Source organism: Oncorhynchus masou, chromosome 2 (assembly GCF_036934945.1).
Source record: "Oncorhynchus masou masou isolate Uvic2021 chromosome 2, UVic_Omas_1.1, whole genome shotgun sequence".
Taxonomy (NCBI): domain Eukaryota; kingdom Metazoa; phylum Chordata; class Actinopteri; order Salmoniformes; family Salmonidae; genus Oncorhynchus; species Oncorhynchus masou.
In genome coordinates, this window is record NC_088213.1 from 47,876,993 (window position 1) to 47,898,433 (window position 21,441).

A 21,441-nucleotide genomic window follows, 5' to 3' on the forward strand; every position below is an offset into this window, starting at 1 on the left:
ACCTTAGCCAAATACATTTAAACTTAGTTTTTCACAATTCCTGACATTTAATCCTACTAAAAATTCCCTGTGTTAGGTCAGTTAAGATCACCACGTTATTTGAAGAATGTGAAATGTCAGAATAGTAGAGAGAATGATTTATTTCAGCTTTAATTACTTTCATAACATTCCCAGTGGGTCAGAAGTTTACATACACTCAATTCGTATTTAGTAGCATTGCCTTTAAATTGTTTAACTTGGGTGAAACGTTTCGGGTAGCCTTTCACAAGCTTCCCACAATAAATCAGGTGAATTTTGGCCCATTCCTCCTGACAGAGCTGGTGTAACTAAGTCAGGTGTGTAGGCCTCCTTGCTCGAACAGGTTTTTCAGTTCTGCACACAAATTTTCTATAGGATTGAGATTGAGGCTTTGTGATGGCCAATCCAGTACCTTGACTTTGTTGTCCTTAAGTCATTTTGCCACAACTTTGGAAGTATGCTTGGGGTCATTGTCCATTTGGGAGACCCATTTGCGACCAAGCTGTAACTTCCTGACTGATGTCTTGAGGTGTTGCTTCAATATATCCACATAATATTCCTCACTCTCGATGCCTGATGCCATCTATTTTGGGAAGTACACCAGTCCCTCCTGCAGCAAAGCACCCCCACAACATGATACTGCCACCCCCGTGCTTCACGGTTGTCCCCCTTATTCCTCAAAACATAATGATGGTCATTATGGCCAAACAGTTCTATTTTTGTTTCGTCAGACCAGAAGACATTTTTCCAAAAAGTACGATCTTTGTCCCCATGTGCAGTTGCAAACAGTAGCCTGGCTTTTTTCTGCCGGTTTTGGAGCAGTGTCTTCTTCCTTGCTGAGCGGCCTTTCAGGTTATGCCAACATAAGAGGGTCCTGTAAGGGTCCTGTGTGGCTCAGTCGGTAGAGCATGGCGCTTGCAATGCCAAGCGTCGTGGGTTCGATTCCCGCTGGGACCACCCATATGTAAAAGTAGTGGCCCCAGCCGACTTGTAAGTCGCTTTGGACAAAAGCGTCTGCTAAATGGGATATATTATTATTATATTATTATATTATAAGACTCGTTTCACTGTGGATATAGATACTTTTGTACCTGTTTTCGCCAGCATCTTCACAAGGTCCTTTGCTGTTGTTCTGGGATTGATTTGCACATTTCGCACCAAAGTATGTCCATCTCTAGGAGACAGAACGTATCTCCTTCCTGAGCGGTATGACTGCTGCATGGTCCATGGTGTTTATACTTGCTTACTATTGTTTGTACAGATGAACGTGGTACCTTCAGGAGTTTAGAAATTGCTCCCAGGGATGAAACAGACTTGTGGAGGTCTATCATTTTTTTTCTGAGGTCTTGACTGATTTCTTTTGATTTTCCCATGATGTCAAGCAAAGAGGCACTGAGTTCGAAGGTAGGCCTTGAAATACATCCACAGGTACACCTCCAATTGACTCAAATGATGTCAATTAGCCTATCAGAAGCTTCTTAAGCCATGACATCATTTTCTGGAATTTTCCAAGCTGTTTAAAGGCACAGTCAACTTAGTGTATGTAAGCTTCTGACACACTGGAATTGTGATACAGTGAATTACAAGTGAAATAATCTGTCTGTAAACAATTTTGGAAAAAATTACTAGTGTCATGCACAAAGTAGATGTCCTAACCGACTTGCCAAATCTATAGTTTATTAACAAGAAATGTGTTGAGTGGTTGAATAATGAGTTTTAATGACTACAACCTAAATGTATGTAAACGTCCGACTTCAACTGTATATATATATATAAATATAGTTCGAATTTTTCTTCCCCAAAAATACAATTCAATTATAATTTTAATCCCACTTTGTACCACAATAAAATGTGAAGAAATCCAATAGATGGTCGGCCGAAGCCGAAAACTTGAAGTTGATCGATCCCTGTTGAGGGAGGAGCGGAGTTTCTTTATATGACAGCAAAACATTCTTACGATGACAAAAATGTGTTAGCACCTTCAATTCTTGCACATTTTCTCATAAAAAGTATATTTCAACACTATCTGTTCAGGCAAATTTGCCAAACTGCTAACCTTGGAACCAATCAACTGCTATACCTTAAAGAAACATTATTTTATTTAACCAGTTAAGTCAGTTAAGAACAAATTAATAATTTACAATGATGGCCTACCCCGGCCAAACCCGGAAAATGCTGGGTCAATTGTGAAAGGTCCAATTGTGAACCGGTTTGTGATACAGCCTGGAATCAAACCGGGCTCTGTAGTGATGCCTCTAGCACTGAGATGCAGTGCCTTAGACCACCGTGCCACTCAGGAGCCCCCTATTCAATCATACACTTTGCATAGAAACCCATATAAAAGCACGTAGATGTGTGTGTGTCATGTATGCTAGAGTGGATGTTTAAAACAGACAGCTGCATACAGTGCATTTGGAATGTATTCAGACCCCTTCCCTTTTTCACCATTTTGTTGTGTTACAGCCTTATTCTAAAATGTATTAAATAAAAAAGAATCCTCATCAATCTACCAACAATACCCCATAATGACAAAGCGAAAACAAGTTTTTAGACATCTTTGCAAATGTATTAAAAGTAAAAAATGTATTCAGACCCTTTAAACCAAGCCATGAGGTTGAAGCAATTCTGTAGATCTCCGAGACAGGACTGTGACGAGGCACAGCTGTCTATCGTTGTCTCTGATTGAGAACCATACTTAGGTAGCCTTTCCTACCTGTGTGGTGTGGGTAGTTATTTTCTGTTTAGTGTGTTTCGCACCTGACCGAGCTGTTTCAGTTGTTCTTTTGTTGCATATTGTTCAGCTTTACCATTAAAATGACAAACACGTACCACGCTGCACCTTGGTCCTCACCTTCTTCCACCAACGGCCATTACAAGGGCCTCCAGCATTCTGAAATGGAAGTTAAGAACCACCAAAACTCTTCTTAGAGCTTGCCACCCGGTCAAACTGAGTAATTGTGGAAGAAGGGCCGAGCTCCAGAGTTCCTCTGTGAGATGGGAGAACCTTCCAGAAGGACAACCATCTCTGCGGGAGCAACAACATCTCAGCCACGAAATGGTAGGCCACACTCACGGAACGGGACTGCAGTTCTGAAACGAGTAGTGAGTAAAAATCGTCTGTCCTCGGTTGCAAAACTCACTCTGAGTTCCAAACGGCCTCTGGAAGCAACATGAGTACAATAACTGTTCGTCGGGAGCTTCATGAAATGGGTTTCCATGGCCGAGCAGCAGCACACAAGCCTAAGATCACCAATGCACAATGCCAAGCGTTGACTGGAGTGGTTTAAAGCTCACCGTCATTGGACTCTGGAATAGTGGAAATGCGTTCTCTGGAGTGACGAATCACGCTTCACCATCTGGCTGTCCAATGGATGAATCTGGTTTTGAGAACGGATGCCAGGAGAACGGTACTTGCCCCAGTGCATAGTGTTAACTGTAAAGTTTGGTGAAGTAGGAATAATGGTCTGGGGCTGTTTTTCATGGTTCGGGCTCAGTCCCTTAGTTCCAATGAAGGGAAATCTTAATGCCACAGCATACAAAGACATTCTAGATGATTCTGTGCTTCCAACTTTGTGACAACAGTTCGAGGAAGGACCTTTCCTGTTTCAGCATGACAATGCCACCGTGCACAAAGTGAGGTCCATACAGAAATTGCCCAGAGCCCTGACCTCAAACCCATCAAACACCTTTGGGATGAATTGGAACGCTGACCGCGAGCCAGGCCTCATCGCCCAACATTAGTGCCCGACCTCACTAATGCTCCTGTGGCTGAATGAAAGCAAGTCCCTGCAGCAATGTTCCAACATATTGTTTCATGTGAGACAAAAATAAAAGAATGAATAAAATAAATCATCACAGCAAAGGAGTGTTTGTGAGCTAGAAAATGAACATCCTGACAGTCTGAGGCAGGGTGCTATGCAATCCTCTGACTCTAACTATTGACAAGGATAATAATGCGACATTTTTTATTTGTCAGTATGAATGAAATGGGTCCTGCCTTGACGACTGTATTATATTTACACTACTTGTCTTATAGATTTTTGTAGTCTTAAATTATTACTTGAAATAAACTGTTTGCTAAAATGTAACTTTTTTCCGGAATGACATGCTAGCTAGTGATGAAGCTATCTGCTCCTGCTAGCAAGCAACAGTTCTACTTGTTGTACCTAGCTAGCTAACTAGTAAGCTAGCTGTATTATTAAGGTTACAGTGTTCTACGTTGGGAGTAAATGTACGGCTTGCAATGATGGTATCACGTTTCTTCTGGTATACTTTACCTGATAGCAGTTTGTCGAACAAAGAACTATCTCGAGATGTCGGCAGCTGTCTACTACTGTACCTTAGATACAGATAATGTGATTGGCAGACGTGATCAGCAGAGATAGTACCATATATAATACAGACTTTTGATTGGTTCACAGTTTAGTACTCTAGGGCGTTTGCCTGTCCAACTAGCAGACTAATAAATAATAAATATTTTGAAACAAATTGCAAGAATTGACATTTCCCAAAAAAGACGGAGATCGATCATCTCAAAAACCAAAGCATATAGCTTGCCAAGTCCCACCACCTAGAAGGGGTCTGAATACTTTTGTAAGTCACTGTAAAATTGAAATGTTGCTACATTTGCGGATAAAATTATAATTTACTCAACCTTTTAAGTATTGTTATGTGGCCTCATCTTAATTTTGGGCTTTTATACGTTATACATACTTATGTATGTACATTTATAAAATGTTTTGAGTGTTGTTGATATATAAAATTGTTGCTATATTTCTTTTAACATCCAGTGTTGTGTGCTTATTCTTTTACCAATGATATGATCTAGGCCAGGGGTGGGCAATGATTTTGGCTTGATGGCCACATTGAGATTTCCAAATTCAAAGGAGGGACAATTATTTTGCGACCAATTTCTTTAGTCAAAATCAATTTGCGGCATAGAAAAAAGGGCAGTTACTTGAAAACATACTGGTCCATTATAATTTCTACATACTTTATATCTAGTGTTAGATGTTCAAGAGTGGCCTGTAGTGTTTTGCTAACCCAAAATAATCATCCAACCCCCCCCAAATAAAGTTTTTACTCAAACCTCTCCCGTTGCCCACCACTGTTCTAGGCTATTTGGAGACCATAAGGGGCATGTCCCTCTTTTTGTGAGAAATTACACTGGTCACTCAAAACATTTATAAAGTACTTATAAAGTATAAAAGAGCCCACACTATAGATGAGGCCATGCAACAATACTTAACTAATGATAATTAAATAGTTTACAAGGACCTAAATTAAATCTTATGAATGGAGTAATGATTAATAAATAAACAATTTAATAAACAATAAACAATTTACAAATCCATAACAAATGCTTTATTACATGGAGTTATTATAAAGTGCTACCCAATGTTCTTCATGGATGAGCCATTTTTATCCAGAGCCACTTACAGGAGCAATTAGTGTTAAGTGACTAGCTCAAGGGCACATTGACAGATTTTTCACCTAGTCGGCTCGGTGATTCAAACCAGCGCCCTTTCAGTTACTGGCCCAACATTCTTAACCGCTAGGCTACCTGCCGCGTTATATGCAGTAGGATAAGGTTAACAAATTAAGGCCAAGTATTGCCTATATCTGGTTCTAGTCAGTGATCTTTATCGTTTGTGGTTGGGTGACATATAATATATAATGGTGAGCTGTAGGTTTTTTGGTACATTTTGTAGGTTTTCTCATCTTAGATGTGCCACTGTCAAATCACAATTATTCACTAAGAATTGACATTGAAACTGCATATATTTTATTGGCAGCCTGACAATCTGCATCCATGAGAATACATTGCGACTTTCTAGTCAACTTACATCTCAGTGCACAGAGAGAGAGAGAGAGAGAGAGAGAGAGAGAGAGAGAGAGAGAGAGAGAGAGAGAGAGAGAGAGAGAGAGAGAGAGTGAGTGAGAGTAAGAAAGTACAAAAGAAAGAAAACTAAAGAAAGACAGGGACAGATAGAGACAGATAGACAGTGTCCAACACTGATAGTTGGGAGCTGGCAGACACCTCAGTCTGTTAGCCAAAGAGACTCACCTCTGATAATATAAACCTGGCCACCTATCAAGTGTTTTAGGCAACAGAACAGCCCATCTGACAACAAGGGTTGGTAAGCAGTAAGAGAAACAATGGACCAAGATGTCAATAGTTGGTGTGAGAGAGTTCAGGAGCAGACAAAACAAAGAGAGAGAAAGTGGGAACACAAACAACAGCAGGAGAGAGAAACAGGGTCAGAAGGTCATCAGTATCACACAAACTTGCTGGAGCCTCTGGTCATTTTGGGGAGTTGGAAGGGAGATGAAAGGTAAAGGGGGTAAAAACAGGGGGAAAGTTTGCAGCAAGGTAGTGCTCAGACAACTTCATACGGCCTACATATTTGATAATTTCCTGAAATTTAGGTACATGAACTAAATATTTTCAATTGTGGCATAACAATAATAAAACAATAGGAAATGTCAATGACATGATCTTGCAAGGAATTTGATGGATGTGACCCAAGACACACTAACCTGAGATGTAGGTAATATTATTGTCAAACTCAAGTTCATTCTTTTTGACATGAATCAAAAAGAACTATAACTTATACCGTATGTTCTTCAAAAACAGTGTTTCCCTGAATGCGAAGGCAGGGATATTGGTTTTGTCCGAATAGCCGTACTTGGGTTCTAAATAGTAGGCATTTTGGTTACGCGAAAATAGAAAGCTTTATATTATGTAAAATTTTCAAAATGTTGTATGCTTTAAATGCCAGAATGTCTTTACTAATTTTGTCTTTTCATCTAGTAGAATGAACGAATAGCGGGAATCAACTGCATTATTTTATCTAACCTTTAATTATTCAGTGGAACCCATTGAGACCAGGGTCTCATTTACAATTGTGCCCTGAAGACAACAATTCAACAATATCAATGGATATTTCCAATAAAATACAAATTAAAACAACAATTTGCAAATTCAGCACCACAATTTCAACAATACATACACATTTTTATGCTCAATCAAAACAATTACAACTCTCATTTAACACATTCATCACTAGAGTCCTAAACTGCTGTAGAGGCACCAGGATATTTAGAGCCTTATAGGCCATTCCAAAACTTTTCCTAGCTCCGTGGAGACTAGTGGGACTTCAAGAGTTAATCAACCCTGTCAACGGGTTTGGTGCCTCGTATTTTTATACCTTAAAAGTGAGGCAAGATAAGCTGGAAGCTTGTGCAGCAGAGCTTTATAAACAAAAATGGATTCATGAAGTGATCTTCCGACCTTCTGATACAGGATGCAAGAATGTGTACTAAGACATGTAAACCTGTCACTTGTGATAAAGTGAAGAGTGCTGTGGTAAACGGCATCTAAGGGTTTTAGAGTAGTGGTTGCTGCATTCTGATAGATGGTGTCACCATAGTTGAGAACTGGCAGGACGGTTGGCTGTACACTGCTTCCTGGTGTTAAGGGAAAGGCATGATCCATAAAGAAAAGCTTTAAATCCGTATGCATTTTTAAAGTTACATTTTTGTCAATCCAAATGCCCTGGGCCCGACTTCCCAAAAGCATCTTAAGGCTACGTTCATCGTTAGAACCTTTGTAGGAGCATCGTTAAATCTTCGAGCTGTTTCCTAAAACAGTCTGTGGTAACTTTACAAGGATTATTATCCACACCCGTTTCAATGTTTAATGCCTTTACTGGCAAACTACAAAAATAAGGGGTACGGCCATGTACAAACGGTAGAAAACAGGAGTGCGATATACGCAACTCAACATGAGGTAGAGTCCCATTAATGCTGTGTCAAATCTGGGTGATGACATCACAGGCATATAAAGGTCACCACCAATGTCCATAATAAACATACCACTACCATCCCATGAATAGTAATTTTTACCTCGACTATCCGGTGCCCCCGCACATTGACTCTGTACCAGTACCCCCTGTATATAGTCTTGCTATTGTTATTTTACTGTTGCTCTTTAACTACTTGTTGCTTTTATAGCTTACTCTTATTCATATTTTTTAAACAGCATTCTTGGTTAGGGGCTTTTGAGTAAGCATTTCACTGTAAGGTATACACCTATTGTATTTGGAGCATGTGACTAATAACATATGATATGATTTGATTTGATAGTAATAATACCATACTGCAGTTAAGTACACCACCTATTCAGTAGGAATTATTTATATAGCGTCCACACTATAACACCAACGTTGCTAAAGTTGCTCTTCAAAATGCTTGTTACTTAACAACTGCCTTAGACCACTCTTACAATAGCTAAGTAAGTCGTTAGATGCGTTTTTGCCCTTCTTTTACACACAAGATCTCCACTAAACACAACATCTAAATGTTTGTCTTTCTGTGACCACTGATAACTTCAGAACGAATGTTACAGTAATACATTAGCATCCACAGTTTTTGTGCAAGGAAAGTCATACCATATAAAAAACCTGTGAGCTGTTGGCTAGAGCACACATGTCAAGACGATGTAGGCACATTTACTATTTAAAGCAACAATTTTTGTAACAAAACTAGCGGTAGAGATGAAAATGTGATGGAAACACTTTGAAATTTCAATTTTTTTTGCGGGATATTAAAACGTAGGCGAAAATGTACATTTTGTGTGCATTACCTCATCACGCACTGATTCTTATCTGCAACAAGTTTTTTTGGTGGAAACACAATATATGCAGATTTTAGAATATATGGAAAACTAGCTACAAACTTGCCCATTGCATAACAAGTGAAGATGCTTCAAAACAAAACCGAGAGGAGTGTATTAAAAGATAAATACATAGACCGAATATACAAAACATTAAGGACATCTTTCCTTGACTTTTCCACATTTTGTTACGTTCCAGCCTTATTCTAAAATTGATCAAATTAAATACAAATCCTCATCAATCTACACACAATACCACATACTGACAAAGCAAAAACAGGTTTTTAGAAATGTTTGTGAATTTATTACATATAAAACAAGAAATACATTATTTAAATAAGTATTCAGACCCTTTGCTATGAGACTCGAAATTGAGCTCAGGTGCATCCTGTTTTCATTGATCATATTGAGATGTTTCTACAACTTGATTTGGGTCCACCTGTGGTAAATTCAATTGATTGTACATGATTCAGAAAGGCACACACCTGTCTATAAAAGGTCCCACAGTTGACAGTGCATGTCAGAGCAAAAACAAGCCATGAGATTGAAGGAATCGTCCTTAGAGCTCCAAGACAGGATTATGTCGAGGCACAGATCTGGGAAAGAGTACCAACACATTTCTGCAGCATTGAAGGTCCCCAAGAACACAGTAGACTCCATCATTCATAAATGGAAGAAGTCTGGAACCACCAAGACTCTAACTAGAGCTGGCCGTCCAACCAAACTGAGCAATCGGGGGAGAAGGGCCTTGGTCATGGAGGTGACCAAGAACCCAATGGTCACTCTGACAGAGCTCCAGAGTTCTTCCGTGGAGATTGGAGAAACTTCCAGAAGGACAACCATCTCTGCAGCACTCCACCAATCAGGCCTTTATGGTAGAGTGGCCAGACGGAAGCCACTCCTCGGTAAAAGACACATGACTGCCCGCTTGGAGTTTGCCCAAAAGGTACCTAAAGGACCATGAGAAACAAGATCCTCTGGTCTGATGAAATCAAGATTGAAACTTTGGTCTGAATGGAGGAAACCTGGCACCATCCTTGAGGTGTAGATTGATGAGGAAAAAATATTTGAGAATAAAGCTGTAACGTAATAAAATGTGGAAAAGGTCAAGGGGTCTAAATACTTTCCCGAATGCATTGTATGGAGCCAGGTGAATCCAGGTGAAAGCTATGATCCCTTATTGATGTCTCTTGTTAAATCCACTTCAATGAGTGTAGATGAGGGGAGGAGACAGGTTAAAGGATTTTTAACTGAATATTAGGAAGGTGTTCTTAATGTTTGGTTTACTCAGTGTATTTGAAGGATATTGAAATCAGTTTAAAGTTAATTTATTTTATTGAGTTTTATTTATCTATTTGTACTCTACTGTCACATTTTTTGGCTCAATATAATTCATGATGTGTAATGTATGCAATGATGCAGCATCTTGAATTAGTTCATTATTGTAGGGCAAGCATTAAAATAAGCCGCCTCAATATTTGTAGCCATCGGTGATTATATCTCTATAGGAGCTGATTCGTCGTCAGTATTGTGGAATAATTCTAATGTTAAGGTAAGATTGGAATGGTAGAACACTGATCAGAGAGCAGCCCTGCCTTTCTGTCGATCCTATCAGTATCGACACATGCCTCAACAACGCACTTATCAAACGTTCTCTCTACGTGTTGTTTTGGGAAATGCATATTACATCTTTGGCAGTTGTAGGAAAGATGCATCGTTAAAACACTCTAAGCCTAAATTTCATCGCTATCGGGAAAACGGGCCAAGATATTTTTAGGCGGGAACTCAATCCATGAGAGAACCATCCAATGAATAAATGTGTAATCCATTGGAGACATTTTTGCCTGAATAAGAGAACAACATAAGTCCTCAACTGGCAGCTTCCTTAAATAGTACCCCCAAACACCAGTCTCAACGTCAACAGTGAAAACTTCGGGATGCTGGCCTTCGAGGCAGAGTTCCTCTGTCCAGTGTCTGTGTTCTTTTGCCCATCTTAATCTGTTATTTTTATTGACCAGTCTAAGATATGGCTTTTCTTTGCAACTCTGCCTCGAAGGCCAGCATCCCGAAGTCTTCTCTTCACTGTTGACGTTGAGACTGGTGTTTTGCGGGTACTATTTAATGAAGCTGCCAGTTGAGGACTTATGAGGACTTATGCTGTTCTCTTATTCAGGCAAAAATGTTGGTCGCGTACACAGATTTGTAGACATCAGTCAGGAAGTTAAAGCTTAGTCGCAGATGGGTCTTCCAAATGGACAACGACCCCAAGAATACTTCCGAAGTTGTGGCAAAATGTCTTAAGGACAACAAAGTCAAGGTATTGGAGTGGCCATCACAAAGCCCTGACCTCAATCCAACAGAAAATTTCTGGGCAGAACTGAAAAAGCGTGTGCAGGCAAGGAGGCCAACAAACCTGACTCAGTTACACAAGCTTAGTCAGGAGAAATGGGCCAAAATTCACCCAACTTATTGTGGGGAGCTTGTGGAAGGCTACCTGAAACGTTTGAACCAAGTTAAACAATTTAAAGGCAATGCTACCAAATACTAATTTATTGTATGTAAACTTCTTACCCACTGGGAATATGCTGTAATAAATCAATCTCTCTACTATTATTCTGACATTTCACATTTTTAAAATAAAGTGGTGATCCTAACTGACCTAAAACAGGGCATTTTTACTAGGATTAAATGTCAGTAATTGTGAAAAACTGAGTTTAAATTTATTTGGCTAAGGTGTATGTAAACGTCCGACTTCAACTCTATGTAGATATAATTTAAAATAAAAAACTGAATATCACTTAAAAAAATAAATAATATCCTCATAAATTGGTTCCTCAAAGCGTAGACTTCTGACTTTAGTTTTTTATACATGGCAGCAAAAGTCTAAATTGCTAATACAATTCAGCATATACTGCTGATGACAATGGTGCTATGTGTCAACAGACATTTAATTTATCCAATCCATATCGTTGGGAATTTATTTTGGATAATTTGATAATTACTTTGGATGATTATGGTATGCACGTGACAATTAGTTCACACGTGGTGTAAGAAGGTGCTATATCTGCCTTGTAAGGTGGGATGGAAAGGAATCCCCAAAATAAAGGGCCATACCTATAAATGCTGTTTCTGATTGAAAAATAACCTACACACTGAGGAATGCTGTTAGGCCAAAACGTCTGTGTATGCTATCCTGGTGCAGTAAAAAGTAAGCTTTATGCAACATCTTTTTGAGTGTGGACCCATCACACTTTTTTTTTGCTTAAATCAACAGTTGCACAGAAATGTATGATCTTGACAAACACATATTACTGCTAGTTACAAGAAAATTCCTCATTCAATGTTGCTTCAATTGATCTATCCAGTGCTACTCTGGTCCTTCAAGTGACCGAGACCAGATCTGAAAGCAAGGACTCTCATAATCGTTAAATGAAAACTGGACTCAGGTGACACTGACTATTATTGACAAAGTGTTGACAAGCAACCAGAAGAATGTCTTGGTGTACTTACTGGGTGGCTTGTTGGCAGCCAGATTTTTGAAGTGACTGCCTTTTATGATCTCCACTGAGAGACGGCCAGTGGTGGCATTGTAGACGAGCCCTACCAAGATCTCTGGTGTGGAGCCTTGGCTGGCTGACTGGAATGAAGAGGCACTTTCGCTGCAGGACATCTCCGATATACTAGCCTGGGATTCACCGCCCTGCTAGCACGTGGGTGGACAGATGGACCAACAAGAAGGTCAGTGAATTTTCAGGGTCTGCATCTCAGAGTAGGAGTGTTGATATAGGATCAGTTTTGCCTGAATTTGTCATAATGAATACAATTACATGGACAGGGGGTGACTTGATCCTAGATCTTTATAAATACGGGCCCAGGATTCAATGTTAGTGAAATTTGTAAGGAAGTAAGGTAAGGATTCTAAATTCTTATAATAAAAATGCAGAGATGCTGTAATAACAGGCAGACATGCTTTGACAAACTTTTGAGACAGCATTGGAAAGTAAAATGTGAGAGTTTGTACGAGTTTCTCTGTTTTGGACTATGTTCATTTACTACGAGCTACATAACTCAAATCAAATAACTGATGTTTGCAATGTGGAAAAGAATCCAGGCAAATACCAGAATGTCAGAAATAAAGTCTTCATGTATTATCTGGGTAAGTTTTTAGTAAGTACATGACAAAATTACCCCAGGAACAGCATTCTACCATCACAGTTGTTGTGTACAGTAAATGCTTGAGGCCTAGCTTTTACTTTGATCTACTCACAGGGAAGGCACAGCAGGGGTCCAGTATAACCGGCACCGACATCTTGCCCTGCAGGTTGAGCTTGGTGAGGTAGAACACCTTCTCTCCCAGCACCTTCTCTTTCTTCATCCGCCGCACGCTGTAGAGACGGAATCTAATGGAGTAGTTGCCGATCATCTCTGACTCCACGTGACTGAAGCGGAAGGTCTCTGTGAAGACCGGGCAGGGCCCTTTCTGGATGCACGTCTTCGCCCTCTGCTTTTTTGTGGGCAGCAGCACCAGATGTACCTGCCAGGCAACGTTGCCTGTACGCTTGAGGGCCGGGATGTCTGTTGCGGCCGTGACCGTCACCGTCAGCCGCTGGTCCTGGGAGTTGTAGTCGAACACCACATCCAGAGTGCCATATTTGGCCAGGGGTTCCGGTTCGTAGCCCTTGGGGAGCTGAGACGCTGACCCCCGGGCTGACATGTCCTAAAGAGACACATTACACCACACAAGAAGTAATGTACAAAAGATTGGCAAACACAATAAATAACATTTTTTTAATTCTACACCGCCATACGTATGATCTATCATACGTTATGCAGTCATCACAGCTCTTGGACTATTTCTACATTGCTACTCACTTGAACTAGAGAAGTACTGAACTTTTGCTTGAAACTGAAAAGCCTTGACTATCACAAACACCTGAGCTATGAGAGAGATCCTAAAGACTCAACATCTAGTTTCTACTTGGGTGAACAGGGTGAATTGGAGGATTTGAAATATGGGAGGTGAAATGGATCAGGACGATCAAAGTTACCTTATGTTTTCGACGTAGTTTATCATTGCTCTTGTACCATGACCTGTATAAGGGCTTCTGTCAGATAAAAACATAACACACATTTATGAAGGAAATCTATCAGACAAAATCCTGACAGTGGTGTAAATGTTTATAAGGCTGTTTCAAAGGCTGGATTACAATCTGATAATTTAGTTCCTCCTTCTGCCCTTGTTGGCTCCCCCTCGCAGATCTGAAAATACTTCTTGGTAGCAATATAGCAATATAGCAATAGCTCAACAATGTGGGGTGCCGTTTTCAACATCTTGTTTACATCCATCCAATCCTTCCCAATCTCTGAGGGTGAGGGGTTAACAGGGAATATATTGGATTGGAATTCAAGCAAAGAAAGTGGGACATTTATTGGGAGAAATAGAGGTTGAGAGACTTTGGCTATCTGTGTGCATGTGTGTGTGGTCGTGAAGCCCAAAATAAGTGTTCCATTCCGATCATTTCTTCCCACCACGGTAGTCTCATTTATGAAAAATCTACAGGTGCAAAAAGGAACTTTAGAATCATATTCTATAGACCACACACCAATATCATAAATTGTCAGAAAATGCAATAATCAAATTACCGAAACAGCTATACAGCCTCTGAGCTCCAGTCTTGTCTAAACCTGCAGGTTTCTCAATCAAAAAACTTCAATAACTTTTCTTATTTCTTTTAATTTAAGCCTCCTGCTCCTTTGTGAAAGAATGGGAGACTGTACTGCGTCGAAAGAAACCAAAATCATCCGGTTTTCAGGAAAAGCAGAGAGCAAAGGGTGAAGCCTGCAAACCGGATGCTTCCGGTTTCTACCGACCCCACTCAGGCGTTTCTTTTACACCTGCTTACATTCGGTTACTCTGTAGTGATTCAGAGAGAGAAGCTGAAAAGGAAAATGGCTGCAAAAGTAGAAATACAGCAGGGCAAAAAAGTATTTAGTCAGCCACCAATTGTGCAAGTTCTCCCACTTAGGTACACTTCAACTATGACAGACAAAATGAGAATTTATTTTCCAGAAAATCACATTGTAGGATTTTTAATTAACTTATTTGCAAATTATGGTGGAAAATAAGTATTTGGTCACCTACAAACAAGCAAGATTTCTGTCTCTCACAGACCTGTAACTTCTTCTTGAAGAGGCTCCTCTGTCCTCCACTCATTACCTGTATTAATGGCACCTGTTTGAACTTGTTATCAGCATAAAAGACACCTGTCCACAACCTCAAACAGTCACACTCCAAACTCCACTATGGCCAAGACCAAAGAGCTGTCAAAGGACACCAGAAACAAAATTGTAGACCTGCACCAGGCTGGGAAGACTGAATCTGCAATAGGTAAGCAGCTTGGTTTGAAGAAATCAACTGTGGGAGCAATTACCTAGTGAATGACCTGCAGAGAGCTGGGACCAAAGTAACAAAGCCTACCATCAGTAACACACTACGCTGCCAGGGACTAAAATCCTGCAATGCCAGACGTGTCCCCCTGCTTAAGCCAGTACATGTCCAGGTCCATCTGAAGTTTGCTAGAGAGCATTTGGATGATCCAGAAGAAGATTGGGAAAATGTCATATGATCAGATTAAACCAAAATATAACTTTTTGGTAAAAACTCAACTCATCGTGTTTGGAGGACAAAGAATGCTGAGTTGCATCCAAAGAACACCATACCTTCTGTGAAGCATGGGGGTGGAAACATCATGCTTTGGGGCTGTTTTTCTGCAAAGGGACCAGGACGACTGATCCGAGTAAAGGAAAGAATGAATGGGGCCATGTATCGTAATATTTTGAGTGAAAACCTCCTTCCATCAGCAAGGGCATTGAAGATGAAACGTGGCTGAGTCTTTCAGCATGACAATGATCCAATCACACCGCCCAGGCAACGAAGGAGTGGCTTCGTAAGAAGCATTTCAAGGTCCTGGAGTGGCCTAGCCAGTCTCCAGATCTCAACCCCATAGAACATCTTTGGAGGGAGTTGAAAGTCCGTGTTGCCCAGCAACAGCCCCAAAACATCACGGCTCTGGAGGAGATCTGCATGGAGGAATGGGCCAAAATACCAGCAACAGTGTGTGAAAACCTTGTGAAGACTTACAGAAAACGTTTGACCTCTGTCATTGCCAACAAAGGGTATATAACAAAGTATTGAGATAAACTTTTGTTATTGACCAAATACTTATTTTCCACCATAATTTGCAAATCAATTCTTGAAAAATCCTACAATGTGATTTTCTGGATTTTTTTCCTCATTTTGTCTGTCATAGTTGAAGTGTACCTATGTTGAAAATTACAGACCCCTCTCGTCTTTTTAAGTGGGAGAACTTGCACAATTGGTGGCTGACTAAATACTTTTTTGCCCCACTGTATATATTCTTCCCCCATGAGGTTTCCATGGCAGTTGGTCCTTATTTTCCATGTGGTTTTCATGGTTTCAGTAATGTATCGAGTGCATTTCTCTTTAATTTAGTTGTTTTGTTTTTTAACTATCGATTGGCGTACTAAAATATCTGGTAACACTGTATTTTAAGGTACACATCAATTTGGGTCTAATGTATGTAGATTAATTAATTTAAACAACTGAACTTCCATACTGTATATAATTTCATATACACTGAGAGTAAAACACTACTAATATTGAGTTTTGCCCTCAGAACAGCCTCAAATCGTGGCTACCCGTAACGGGATTCTTCCGTCGAAGGAGAGGAGGACCAAAATGCATGGTTCTTTAATAAGAGAAACTACACATGAACAGAATACAAAACAATAAACGTGGAAAAACCGAAGCAGTCCTAACTGGTGCAGAAAACACAAAGACAGGAAACAACCACCCACAAAACCCAACACAAAACAGGCTACCTAAATATGGTTCCCAATCAGAGACAATGACTAACACCTGCCTCTGAGAACCATATCAGGTCAAACATAGAAATAGAAAAACTAGACACACAACATAGAATGCCCACCCAGCTCACGTCCTGACCAACACTAACACAAGGAAAACACACAAGAATTATGGTCAGAACGTGACAGTACCCCACCACCCCCAAGGTGCGGACTCCGAAGGGTAGCTCAGGACTGAAGGGTAGCTCAGGACCGAGGGGTAGCTCATGACCGAGGGGTAGCTCATGCCCGAGGGGTAGCTCAGGCTGGTTGACGGCTCTGGCGGATCCTGGCTGACTGGCGGATCCTGGCTGACTGGCGGCTCTGGCGAATCCTGGCTGACTGGCTGCTCTGGCGAATCCTGGCTGACTGGCGGCTCTGGCGGATCCTGGCTGACTGGCGGCTCTGGCGGATCCTGGCTGACTGGCGGATCCTGGCTGACTGGTAGCTCTGGACAGGCCGGGAGACTCTGGCAGCTCTGGACAGGCCGGGAGACTCTGGCAGCTCTGGACAGGCCGGGAGACTCTGGCAGCTCTGGACAGGGCGGGAGACTCTGGCAGCTCTGGACAGGGCGGGAGACTCTGGCAGCTCTGGACAGGGCGGGAGACTCTGGCAGCTCTGGACAGGGCGGGAGACTCTGGCAGCTCTGGACAGGGCGGGAGACTCTGGCAGCTCTGGACAGACGGGAGACTCTGCTAGTGCTGGAGAGGAGGAAGGCTCTGGCAGTGCTGGACAGGGCGGGAGACTCTGGCAGCTCTGGACAGACGGGAGACTCTGGCAGCTCTGGACAGGGCGGGAGACTCTGGCAGCTCTGGACAGACGGGAGACTCTGGCAGCTCTGGACAGACGGGAGACTCTGCTAGCGCTGGAGAGGAGGAAGGCTCTGGCAGCTCTGGACAGGGCGGGAGACTCTGGCAGCTCTGGACAGGGCGGGAGACTCTGGCAGCTCTGGACAGGGCGGGAGACTCTGCTAGCGCTGGAGAGGAGGAAGGCTCTGGCAGTGCTGGACAGGGCGGGAGACTCTGGCAGCTCTGGACAGGGCGGGAGACTCTGGCAGCTCTGGACAGGGCGGGAGACTCTGGCAGCTCTGGACAGGGCGGGAGACTCTGGCAGCTCTGGACAGGGCGGGAGACTCTGGCAGCTCTGGACAGACGGGAGACTCTGGCAGCTCTGGAGAGGAGGAAGGCTCTGGCAGCGCTGGACAGGCGAGGTGCACTGTAGGCCTGGTGCATGGTGCCGGCACTGGTGGTACTGGGCCGAGGACACGCACCTCAGGGCGAGTGTGGGGAGCTGCCACCGGAGGGCTGATGCGTGGAGGTGGTACTGGATAGACCGGACCGTGCAGGCGCACTGGAGCTCTTGAGCACCGAGCCTGCCCAACCTTACCTGGTGGAATGCTCCCGGTCTCCCTGCCAGTGAGGTGAGGTGGAATAGCCCGCACCGGACCGTGCAGGCGCACTGGAGCTCTTGAGCACCGAGCCTGCCCAACCTTACCTGCTTGAATGCTCCCGGTCGCCCTGCCAGTGAGGTGAGGTGGAATAGCCCGCACTGGGCTGTGCAGGCGAACCGGGGACACCATGCGTAAGGCTGGTGCGATGTAAGCCGGCCCAAGGAGACGCACTGGAGACCAGATGCATAGAACCGGCTTCATGACACCTGGCTCGATGCCCACTCCAGCCCGGCTGATACGAGGAGCTGATATGTACCGCACCGGGCTATGCACCCGCACTGGGGGCACCGTGAGCTCCACAGCATAACACGGTGCCTGCCCGGTCTCTCTCGCTTTCCGGTAAGCACAGGAAGTTGGCGCATGTCTCCTACCTGGCTTCGCCACACTTCCTGTGTGCCCCCCCAATACATTTTTGGGGCTGACTCTCGGGCTTCCATCCGCGCCGCTGTGCTGCCTCCTCATACCAGCGCCTCTCCGCCTTCGCTGCCTCCAGCTCTTCCTTGGGGCGGCGATATTCTCCTGGCTGTGCACAGGGTCCTTTCCCATCTATGATTTCCTCCCAAGTCCATTTTTCCAAATAGTTCTGCCTCTCTTGCTGTTGCTGCTACTGCTGCTGCTGCTGCCTCTCCTGCTGTTGCTGCTTTTCACCACGCCACTTGGTCCTGTTGTGGTGGGTGGTTCTGTAACGGAATTCTTCCGTCGAAGGAGAGGAGGACCAAATAGCAGCGTGGTTTAAGTTCATGGTTCTTTAATAAGAGAAACTACACATGAACAGAATACAAAACAATAAATGTGGAAAAACCGAAACAGTCCTAACTTGTGCAGAAAACACAAAGACAGGAAACAACCACCCACAAAACCCAACACAAAACAGGATACCTAAATATGGTTCCCAATCAGAGACAATGACTAACACCTGCCTCTGATTGATAACCATATCAGGCCAAACATAGAAATAGACAAACTAGACACAAAACATAGAATGCCCACCCAGCTCACGTCCTGACCAACACTAAAACAAGGAAAACACACAAGAACTATGGTCAGAACGTGACACTACCTGTCAATCAGAGCCCAAACTGTTTTGAGCCCCACCTGTTTAGCAAAAGATTAAACAATATTTAAAAAATAAAATGTTTTTTTTACCCTAATTTGTATGTTATTTTTGCATTAATACGTGCACATATCAGTTTGCCATCAATGTAAAATAAAGCCGCATACAAATATGATCTCTTTTTTGCTTTCTTGAGTAAGACAGCTCCAAAATGCAGGTCCACTTCTGGGTTAAGGGTCTCTTTTCCAAGCTTAAAAGGACACCATGGGGCAGAAAAGGTTGAATACATTGGTCATGCTGTCAATTCAGCATGACTTTTGCCACGTTCAAAACAACTGGAAACTCAGAACTGGGAAATCTCAGACTTCCCTTTGTCATCAAAGTCTGCCATTCTATGGATTTATGGTATGTTCAAGACAACTTGGAACTCGGAAAAAATGAGCCTCGACTAGGAAAATAAGCTGTGAACTCGGACTTCCAAGTCGGGAACTCCGGCCTCTTTCTAGAGCTCCGACCTGAAGATCACTGACGTCATGATTGAACCATTCTTATTTTCAGAGTTCCCAGTTGTCTTGAAAGCACCATAAATCCAGAGAATGGCAGACTTTAATGACAAAGTTTGATGACTAAATCTGCCCACAAGAAGGATTGCCGCGCCACCTTCCTGTTCAAGTGAGAACAGCACAACAGGGTGAGTCTAAATATGAATTGTATGCTGCTGCATAACTTGTGTAATATGCCAGGGAGATATGTATACTGTAGCTAAGGAATTAACACTAAGTGTATGTTGTGTGGTAAGCTGTAAGTAGCCCATGTGCCTCACCCTAAGAATTTGGTCCCTTTCCCCCTCATAACTTAGCCGACTGTTCTGACTTGGCAGTGCACATGTAGCCTCTAGCCTGTTTTAGAAAAATACCATCATTGAATATTGTAAGAGATTTCATTGTCTGGCACCAAAGAACATGCTTGACGTTTTACATTCTTTTGTTAATCACCCTGTCATCTCAGATTTTCAAAATATGCTTTACGGCCAAAGCTAGACAAGCATTTGTGTAAGTTTATCATAGCCTAGCATAGCATTATGCCTTGCTAGCAGCAGGGAAACGTGTCACGGAAATCAGAAAAGCAATCAAATTAAATCGTTTACCTTTGATGAACTTCGGATGTTTTCACTCACGAGACTCCCAGGTAGACAGCCAAAGTAAATTTTTTCCCCAAAGATTATTTTTGTAGGTGAAAATGCTCCGTTTGTTCTTCACGTTTGGCTGAGAAATCGCCCGGAAATTAAGGTCACCACAACGACGAAAAATATTCCAAATTAGCTCCATAATATCGACAGAAACATGGCAAACGTTGTTTAGAATCCATCATGTTTTTCTCATGTCTATTTGATAATATATCAGTCAGGACAATTCGTTTTTCACTCGGACCGATTGGAGTAATGGCTACCTCTGTATTTTACGCGAGAATCTCTCTCGGAGCCACCATGTGACCACTTGCACAATGTGGCTGCCTACGGCTTTTCTTCCACAGAAATGCGTAAAACTACGTCACAATGCTGTAGACACCTTGGGGAATATGTAGAAAGCGTAAACTCGTTGATGGTACATTCACAGCTGAATAGGGAGTCATTGGAACGCAGAGCTTTCAAAACCTGGGGGACTTCCGGATTGGATTTTTCTCAGGCTTTCGCCTGCAACATCAGTTCTGTTATACTCACAGACAATATCTTTACAGTTTTGGAAACATTAGAGTGTAATATAATAATGACAGTAGATCTAGCTGGTCTGTCATAATACAATAGAGACATTAGATATAACTAAAATGTCATAATATAAAAGAGACAGTAGATCTCGCAGGTCATAATGATATATTTAACCTTATGTTCCCTGTACTCTATATATATATATATGTTTATTATACCTGTTGATACAGGGCTCATATGTGAAACTATTCTAACTGAACATTTCCTTTCACAGTGACACTGACTCCGAATGGCAGCCCCTAGGGCCAAGGTTTCCATCCCCCACTGAAGCTGGTTCATTCAGCTCCTGCCACAAGTGGTGTTCATCTGCCCAAATGTATTTCTGCAGGCATGGATGTGCCTCAGGGCCAAAAGGGCACAGCATGGAGGCATCGCTGTGTTCTTTGCAAAATTAAGTCGCCCATCACCAGCGCCACATGCTTGGTGACCCTCTGCTTTACAGCAGAAAGAGACTGCTATGGCACCTGGCATCAACAGCACAATATTGTGTAGAGCTTTGGCAAAGTGGGTGGGGTTATATCCTTTCTGTTTGGCCCTGTCCGGGGGTCTCA

The 21,441-nt window shown here is 42.4% G+C and overlaps 1 protein-coding gene across 1 annotated transcript in view; it reads right to left on the reverse strand.

The window, feature by feature from the left end:
- syt14a (synaptotagmin XIVa) overlaps window positions 1-21,441 on the reverse strand; it is a 200,848-nt gene that overhangs the window by 16,622 nt on the left and 162,785 nt on the right. The window contains exons 6-7 of the mRNA XM_064925577.1: window positions 12,963-13,412; window positions 12,206-12,395 (exon numbers count right to left, since the gene is read on the reverse strand). Coding sequence (XP_064781649.1) covers window positions 12,206-12,395; window positions 12,963-13,412 — 640 coding nt within the window. The remainder of the gene's footprint in view (window positions 1-12,205; window positions 12,396-12,962; window positions 13,413-21,441) is intronic.